Below are 9,372 nucleotides of genomic sequence, written 5' to 3' on the forward strand. Positions count from 1 at the left end.
AAAAGTATTGCCTGCGTAGTTTTTAAGAAATTTAAATTGTTTTAAATTTATAAATTCTAACTCCTCCAGTAAGTGCATGCCAGCAGCCTGCACTTCTTTGGGGCCTTTTTTTAAGAATAAAGGACAATCGTTTTCCCAGGAAATACAGCTTAAATTAAAATCTCCAATGACTAGATAATTTGAATTAGTATGTAATCTATTAACAAACAAGACTTGTTCTACTAAAGCATTTATATTATCGGACATTAATCGTGGTTCAGGTGGTATATAAACAGCGCAAATAATTAAATCCGAATGAGAACTGCAGACACGCATAGACAACGAAACCCATATCAACTCGACAGCGATAGGCTTAATAGACGCGCTCGAGTCGAGTTACAACAGAGTGACACCTAAAGTTCTTCGCGTTAATATCATGACGCCGCCCCCAGTGCTCTTGCCAGTAGAAGCTAGGCCGCGGTCCGCTCGGAACACGTCGTACCGGTCGTCGCAAATCTCGGCGTCAAATATTCCGTCATGCAGCCATGTCTCTGTAACTATGATAATGTCGAAATCGTTACATAAAATACTTTGCCGCAGTTCTAAGCACTTCGTCCAATAATAAGCGTTTCATCAAATAGTTCCTATGCCGTCACGTTGGTAGCACTGGTTGTCAAAAGTGTCAACACGGTGTGCCGCTGCTCCAGATTTTCACAAGTTAAATTGAGATTCAGTCATAAATCATGCCGAAAACATTAAAAAGTGGTGAAAGAATGACGGTGTTGAAAGTGAAAGACTTTTGTGAGCGTGAAAAACGTAACGAGGCCCCACTTATTCCATTAAGATGTGTACATGCTCGGGTCGCCGCCATTACAGGTAAGTCAAATAGGGTTGCCAGTGTCAGGGCCCCAATTCTCGCGCCACCCGATATAAATATTGTGTGTGATATGACGTCCTGTCACTATCGCGCGTGCAGGTTTCTCCGTGCGCGCAAACGAGACAGGACATTATATCGTATGTGATATGCTCATCGGGTAATTCGAGAATTGGGGTCCTGATTACCAGATCCACGACTAAACTCAAATTATTGTGTCGTAACATTCTAATATTCCTATTGTATTTTATTCTAATTACCTATAGTATTTTTAGTGTTAATTCACTTGACCTTTTTAATAAAGTACCTAGGTACAAAAAGCTGACAATATTTGTCATTTGTTAATAACTAAATAATAATTGTTGCACTACAAAAGTAGATCTAGCTATCTTCTACCTATTGAAAGCAATAATATAGGAGTAATGTGCTCTTGTTATAATTTATTAAATTGAATTTTCTTTTAGGAATATCTGAAAAGACTGTGACGAAAATTACTAAAGAAGGTAAAGTGGCAGCTTCAACGTCGACTAAAGTGACCACTCCTCGCAAAAGTGGCCCACGACGAAAAACCCACGAACTGGATGATTTTGAACTGTGCGCTATAAGGCATAAAATATATGAATTTTATTCTGTGAGAAAGGAATTGCCTACATTAACAAAACTATTGCATGAAATGCGAAATGAGATAGATTATAAAGGGAGCCGCACCACTTTGTGGAGAATTATAAAAAGTATGGGATATTATTTCAAAAAATGCAAATTCAAGAGAAAGGTTTTGATGGAACGATACGACATTGTTGCCTGGCGTCATCGCTACCCGGAAGAATTAAGAAAAAATCGTCTTGAAACCCAGCGGCCAGTTGTATATCTAGACGAGACATACATACACGCATACATATTGCGCTGGAAAATGTTGGCAAAGCGAAACTGAAGAAGGTGTTTTATCTTCTGATTCTAAAGGACCACGTTGGATTATCGTTCATGCAGGTGGCGCCATGGGATTTGTACCCAATGCTCAGCTAATTTTTAGATCTCAATCAAAATCAGCTGATTATCATGATGAAATGAATAAAGTTAACTTTAATAAATGGCTTAGGGAAAAATTGATACCAAATCTACCTCCGCAATCAATTGTTGTCATGGATAATGCCTCCTATCATACTGTTCAAGTTGATAAGGCACCAACAATGTCAAGCACTAAGTCCGAAATGCAGTCCTGGATCACAAGTAAAGGACTTTCGTATTTGCCGACGATGTTGAAAGCGCAGCTGTATGAAATAATTAAAGAACATAAACAACTACCTGTATATGAAGCAGATGTAATGTTAGAAGAGAATGGCCATAAAGTATTAAGACTTCCGCCTTATCATTGTGATTTAAATCCAATTGAGCTTATATGGAGTGTGTTAAAAAGACGAGTTGCTGAAACAAACGTTGGCCAAGAAGCTAATAAAATAGTGCAAATTACTGAGGAAGCATTTGCAACTATTACTGCAGAGGAATGGAACAAAGAATGCGAGCACGTCATAAAAATAGAAGACCAATACTACGGCGACGGCCCAGTCGATAATAGATAGCGAAACGGAAAGATTCATAATCGAAGTAGGCGAAGATACTGATACTTCTGATGATAGCGATGCTGAGGATAATAATATGTCAGATGTAGATGAACATAATTATTGTAAAAAATTATGAAAATAAACATTTTTAGATTAAAATCGTGTTTTGTTCTCATTGAACCTGTAATATTTTTATTTTTATTCTATACATAATTTTTTTATTAAATGAAAGATAATATTGATGATATTTCAAGTTATTCCCACCCCTTTTACAATAAAGAGGACTGAAATATTGACTGCTAATAGTTAATAGGGACGACTCATCATATTAATTTTTTAATCTCCCTGAATTTGGGGTAATCGCAAAAGGGTAACGTGACAGCACTTATTTCCATTACTGCCAACATGACGGCATAGGAACTATTTGATGAAACGCACTATAGCCTTAAGCATCTTTTCCAGTGTCTTTTTGGCATAATATCATATGTATTGTACGTACGCGGACATCAACATACCTTTCGTATGACAGCTTTTGTCAAATTGTAAATGTTGCTAAATCGGACTTCTGTGTGCGTCAATTTGACTAGATATACTGACTTTCCAAAGAGATTTTAATACTTTTAATGTTTTATCATAATTAATTAAATGTAAAAAAGTTTTATCATAATTAATTAAATGCTTAAATCCTTAACTGGTGATACATTAATCAGCCTCAAGGATATGATTCGAGCAAATGACACTCGACTTATTTGGTTTGTAAAATTCTTCACCACTTTTTATTATCTCGTGTATGGAAAAGCTGAAAAAGATTAGCATTTACAGACTAGCGGTTTAAATAAGTGTCAATTTAATTGATATAACCGTTTTAGTGTAAGTAATATAGTTTTGTCAATAGAAAAAAGATTATGTAAGTATTCGAGAATAATGTAGTCGAACGCCATTGGAAATATGTAATTAAAGTTAATGAGTTAAAAATGAAACAAAAACGTATTTTGAAGAATTTAATAATATAGTGTTATAAAAACGAATGGGTGACTCCCCGGCCCAATGATGTATAAGAGGCGACTTAGGGCTTTCAGGACGTCACTACGAACGGGCTAGACTCGTCCGGATTAAGTACCACACTCGGCACAGAAAACCGGCGTGGAGTAGTGGCCTAATGCCTCTCTGTTTCGCATAGGTTAGTGTCGAGGACCGGACCGGTGTTTTACCCCAGGACAGAAACCGGCTCCACAAGAGTTGGAGAATCCCTTCCCGAGCATTCTCGCTCGGAGTGCCTATCCTACTCTGGGGTGGGCACAGAACCACGCAATCCTGAAGACAAACGATACTGCAACACCACGGCATCCCATTCTACGCTTAATGTGGACTTTTGCAATATTAGAGGAGGCTTCCCGACAGATTATGCAAGTGGACCTCCAGTTTCTCTAGTTATTGCACGAACACGAAGCCCGTGAACGAAAAAGTTCCCCAAGGTTGTGTGCTATCTCCTACACTGTTCAATGGTATGTTGGACTCATCCAACATAAATTAAGTTAGTTGGAGCGTTAAGGAGTAACAAATACACACACACAAATAAATAAACATATAAACTTTCGCTTTTTTAATATAATGTAATTTTTGATAAAAAAAACACATATTTTTTTATGGAATAGGAGGACAAACGAGCGTAGGGGTCACCTGGTGTTAAGTGATCACCACCGCCCACATTCTCTTGCAACACCAGAGGAATCACAGGAGCGTTTCCGGTCTTTAAGGAAGGTGTTCGCGCTTTTTTTGAAGGTACCCATGTCGTATCATTGCGGAAATACCGCACAAGGAAGCTCATTCCACAGCTTTGTAGTACGTGGAAGAAAGGTCCATGAAAACTGCACTGTGGAGGACCGCCACACATCCAGATGGTGTTGATGATACAACTTGTGGCGTATCGTGCGAAGGTGGAATTTGGTGTCACTCACCGTAATTAATGCGGAAGAAAACACACAATGAACTTAACTGGGATTCAAGACTTGTTACTCTTGACTCAGAAAGCAGAGTAGTAGGTATTTCTCCAGCGTGCGCGAACATGTTAATTTGATATATTTGATTGATTTATAAACTGAAATAATGATAAATATAAAATAATAACAATGTCCCCTGATGTCAAAGTTAACCTTTGTTATTTGTCTTTGGTAAATGCCAACACTGAATATTGAAAAAGGCCTATAGACTTGTACCCCGTGCCATTAAATAAAATAAAAACTTACCAAAAAGAATAATTGTCAATAGCTGTAGCCTCGAATTTGACATTCTTTTGAATCAAGGCATCGTCAGAAGATGTTCACGTTTACTTAATCAGCAAATATTGTTCAGATCACTTAGTGAAAATCTTATTTTAATTCAAATTCATACCGGCTTTTAGCCAAACACTATGAGAGCTAAGGTATTTTTTTGATATAATTGCGAATTTTTTGTCACTTTTAAGTAATTAACATTCCATGCTTAATGAATAATTTTGGTTTCAGTGGCGTAAGAAGCGTATGCGGAGGCTAAAGCGTAAACGTAGGAAGATGCGTGCAAGGTCTAAATAAACTGGTAAGTATTTTTCTGAGGAGAAACGTTATTAATTTAGTACTTTTCGCGTGGTTAAATGTGCCGCCGGCGCCAATATCGTATTGATTAAACTCTATCTAATCCATCCATGTTTACATGTGGGGAAATTATGTGTTGAGTTTGAAAGTCATCAGTTTAAAAAGCTTGAACTAAATATTTTATACTGTAAATCTTTCGCTCTGTTGTGGTTATATTATGGTGAGAAGAGTTTCTTAATGTTTTATAGCGAAATTTAAATATCAATAACCAATAAAAGTTAACATTTTCTGGTGTAGGCTAATAGAGTTGCACTAAGTCTTTAACATGTAAGTATACCATTTTATGTTTTAGACAACTGTTTCATAGTGGGGAGAATATTGTAACAATGTTATTAGAATACTCTAGTCTGTGAATACATCATGTAAGCAGCATGTGAATTTAATATAACCTCGAAGTTTGGAGTTGCTATTTGCAGCTATTTTATTTTTATTGGTAAAAAAAGTAAAGAGACTTGAGAAACCTTACGAGGTTTTAATTCAAACACATCTCTGGTATAAAATACATTGATAACAATAATATACATACTTAAAGAATTAAAATTAAAACTTAATTTTTCTTTTAATATATAACATTCTGCATATTATAAACTAATATAGAAAATATAACCAATTGATATCTTCCCTGAGAGGAGATGATCGGTTATTGGTGTCTTTTGAAACTCTGCAGGGACACCTAATAGATCTGAAAGATGACTTAAGATCACGCTTTTTTACCATTGGCACAGAAATAATATTGACCCTTAATCATTTATATGCCTAGATTGACTATGACAACTGTGAAAACAATTGAGTTTAAGAGATAACCTCTATTTTGAACCATGCACACACTAACACAATCATACAAATTGGGAGTGTAAGACATTGCTTGTCACACACACTGAAGTTTTAAACCTGGCCTGTTTTGTTGGTTGTCTAACAGCAAGAGACTATCTAGACTTATAATTTATCTAAATACTGACCATTCAAATAGTTTTTTAGTTTCAAACCTTCTGTTTTTTTTTTTGCTTTTCATTAATGGATACACTGTCTTGCCTTAGTCCCCCTCAAATATAATAAAAGCTTCATTCTATTTATTATTTATGACTGGGTAATATAATTGATTTTAGGTTAGGTAAAAGATAAATTATCGATTTTATCAGCATATTATTCTTTAACTTTTCAATTATAATTATTATACTGTATAATCCTATCTAGTTTTTTTGTAAATGTGTATATCTGTTTAAGAAAATTCAATAATTAACTATGCAATATTTTATGGCTTTACTGACAAGGAGCAGCTATGCTTATGCACTAAGTTTATGTCCAAAACAAATTTAAGACTCCTCAAGTGTCAAATGAAATTTAACAAAACATATTTCATTAGTTTCATTGCATTGAAACTAATAATGTAAGTTGGGCCGACATGACCTCTTAGTAAGTAACTGTTAGAGTGCTAGGATTGCATGTTATTTTGGTCAATATCATCATGTCAATAACGATAGGTATGGTGCTCCTTAGTCCATTGATCAAAGGATTAATGCAGCTACTGTTTATAGAGTTGGGTTGAAGTACACCTGAGTGGGACAACCATAAAAGAAAAGAAACAACTTAAGTACTTGGGGCACTTTCTGAGAGATGATGACAGAGCGGGGAATATACAGAGCTTACTGTGTGCACTTACACATGCTTGCACTCCTCTAAGTAAATTCATGAGGTTGTTCAAAATAATGAATGACTCATCAGATTATAAAATAATTAAGATTAAAATTTTATTTATTAGCTTTTTACTATTTTGACTTATTTAAAATATTTTTCATAATATAATAACATTTTAAATACATTCATTTTTGTAGTTATTGACTGATAAGTGTATTTAAGTATGGTTTTGCTTTTTATGTAAATAATGACTAGGTTTACATTTTACCTGAAAAATGTGACAAAAGGGTTACATGGTATCCTCAGAGGCAGTCATTATTCATTATTTTTGATTAATGCTAAGAATCTGAGGAAATATTGATATATGAACATCCACCCTTGCTTTTAATCTATATTTGAAAGTGAGGACTTGTTGAATATGACAAATGTAATAATTATTTTACTTTGTACACAATATTTTTATGGCAATATTTATTAACACATCTTTTCTATTGTTTACAGGTACATTCGTAATTGGGGACATATTATTTTAATTTACAACCATATTGCATATGTATCTAATAAAAAAACTTTAAAAAATCAAATTTGATTGTTTTATTCATAAGAACCCAAAAGTAATTAAGAAATGGGAATTGAATTTGGGCTCTGGAACCACCATGGACTTGCTACTTGCGTGTTTTCGTTGTGGACTTGTGGCGAAGGATCAAATACCTTTAAATAAAAGTCAAAAACATCTCGTATTTTTTTAATGTTGCCAAGATTTTATTGGTAAACTTAAAAGCAATCAAAACTTGTAAATCAAGCTGTCGTCGTCTCAGCAATGTTGAGGTAAGGGACCTGTACTCTCTGGCTCCTTGTAGATTTTCAAGACACGTCTACAGGTCCCATAGTGGTAACGCAGAAACTGATCTCATGGGCTTTCTAATAGCGGTGGGCGATTATGAGATATACTAATAAAATCATCCGATTATAAAAATGTCTCGATATAATATCTCGATTATAATATTATTATACTTGAAGGATATTATTTTCATGATGAGTGTTGGATCTAAATCCAACCTAATTACACAACAAAATAATAAGTACCTACAACATCTCATTATAATAATTAAAAATACTATTAGTTATTGCAATAGGATTAGTAATGTCATTCGATTACAAAAATAAGTTGGTTACACAAGGCGAGGTTTTCCCAACACTAGGCAAAAACAGCTCGAACGTAAGATTCGATAGGTACGCATGGACACGGGCATGGCTGAGAACAAACCGAGCGATGCGGGTCGACGACCGCCGACCCGGAAGGACCGCGTAATATTTTTTAAAACATATATTTGCCTAGAGTACGAATTACTGTGATATTTTTTATGCATTTTTGAAGTAAATCTTTTTTATCGACGTATGAGAGAAATGTTATATTCCGCGCAAAATTATGATTTCAACATTATGGATATCGTATCCGAGATTCTCGAGGCTGCAGAGAACAAATTTGGGATCATTTTTGAAATCCAAGATGGCCGCAACGCAAAATTATGATTTCAACAATATGGGAATCGTATTCGAAGTTCTCGAGTGTGCAGAGAACTATTTTGGGATCATTTTTTAAATCCAAGATGGCCGTGTCGCAATAATATGTATTCAACAATATGGGAATCGTATCCGACGTTCTTGAGGGTGCAGAGAACGAATTTGTGATCATTTATTAAATCCAAGGTGGCCGCCGCGCAAAATTATGATTGCACCCTCGAGAACCACGATACCCATATTGTTAATAAATAATATAAATCTTTATTTTGCTAGAAAACATGTAACAATGGGTGTAAATAGTTTTAATGTATCAATGTTATCGGCCATTTCTGGCATGCAAAATTATTACTAACAAAATTCTAGTTATTATTATAATTGATTAACGAACTCTATATTTTAAGCACTTAGGTTAATTTAAATTATAATTATTATTTTTAAATGTCATTATTTAAAGACTAGAATTAATATATATTTTTTAAGTCAATTTAATTTAACCTAATGTGTCAACATTTCATTTATGGAATAAAAACATTTATCTAAGCCATGTAAAAAGATCCTTTTTAAATCGTTGGACGGGTAATACGCGTAAGCTTGGAGGGAGTTTATTAAATTTTTATACACATGACATAGCTACATTTTCCGTAGGATGCATTATGATATTTGTGTGCAATCACCAGTCAGTCACCGTTTCTTGTATTTCTCGGATAAATATCTCTTGCTTTTGTAAATAAATGGTCATGTTGTTTGACAAAGATACATATTTCGTATATATACATACAGGGAAATGGAAGAATACGTAATTCTTTAAACAGTGGTTCACACGAATCTAAGTAAAAAGCTCCTGTCATAGCTCTTAAGCATCTCTTTTGGGCTATGAAAGCTCTATTAGCCTCGCTAGAGTTTCCCCACAAGATGAGTCCATATCGAAGTAGTGATGTGACATAACCATGATAAGCTGCCAGGACTGTACTTGGTAAAGCCGTTTTACGCAATCTATATAACACAAACATATCTATCAATTTTTGGCATACGATGTCTACATGCTCTTTCCATTTTAGATTTTTATCTAGAAGTACTCCTAAAAATTTAACATGCAGAGCTTCTTCTATTTGGGTATTTGTATAATTTATCTTAAGGCTATAGTTATTAGAGCGGTTACTTAAACTAAATT

General features: G+C 34.6%; 1 protein-coding gene and 1 long non-coding RNA gene across 2 annotated transcripts; both read left to right on the forward strand.

Annotated features, from left to right (window-relative positions):
* The first annotated feature begins 1,800 nt into the window (after positions 1-1,800).
* Positions 1,801-2,571, forward strand: LOC126972700 (uncharacterized). Its single transcript, XM_050819599.1, has one exon. It carries the CDS (start codon positions 1,849-1,851, stop codon positions 2,428-2,430), a length of 582 nt encoding a protein of 193 aa, XP_050675556.1. The 5' UTR covers positions 1,801-1,848; the 3' UTR covers positions 2,431-2,571.
* A 2,094-nt stretch (positions 2,572-4,665) lies between these two features.
* On the forward strand, positions 4,666-7,261 carry LOC126972704 (uncharacterized). Its single transcript, XR_007731186.1, has 3 exons — positions 4,666-4,834; positions 4,917-4,986; positions 7,179-7,261. It is a non-coding gene; the product is annotated as an uncharacterized LOC126972704 (long non-coding RNA).
* Positions 7,262-9,372: the final 2,111 nt, after the last annotated feature.

Source organism: Leptidea sinapis, chromosome 27, assembly GCF_905404315.1.
Source record: "Leptidea sinapis chromosome 27, ilLepSina1.1, whole genome shotgun sequence".
NCBI classification, from domain to species: Eukaryota; Metazoa; Arthropoda; class Insecta; order Lepidoptera; family Pieridae; genus Leptidea; species Leptidea sinapis.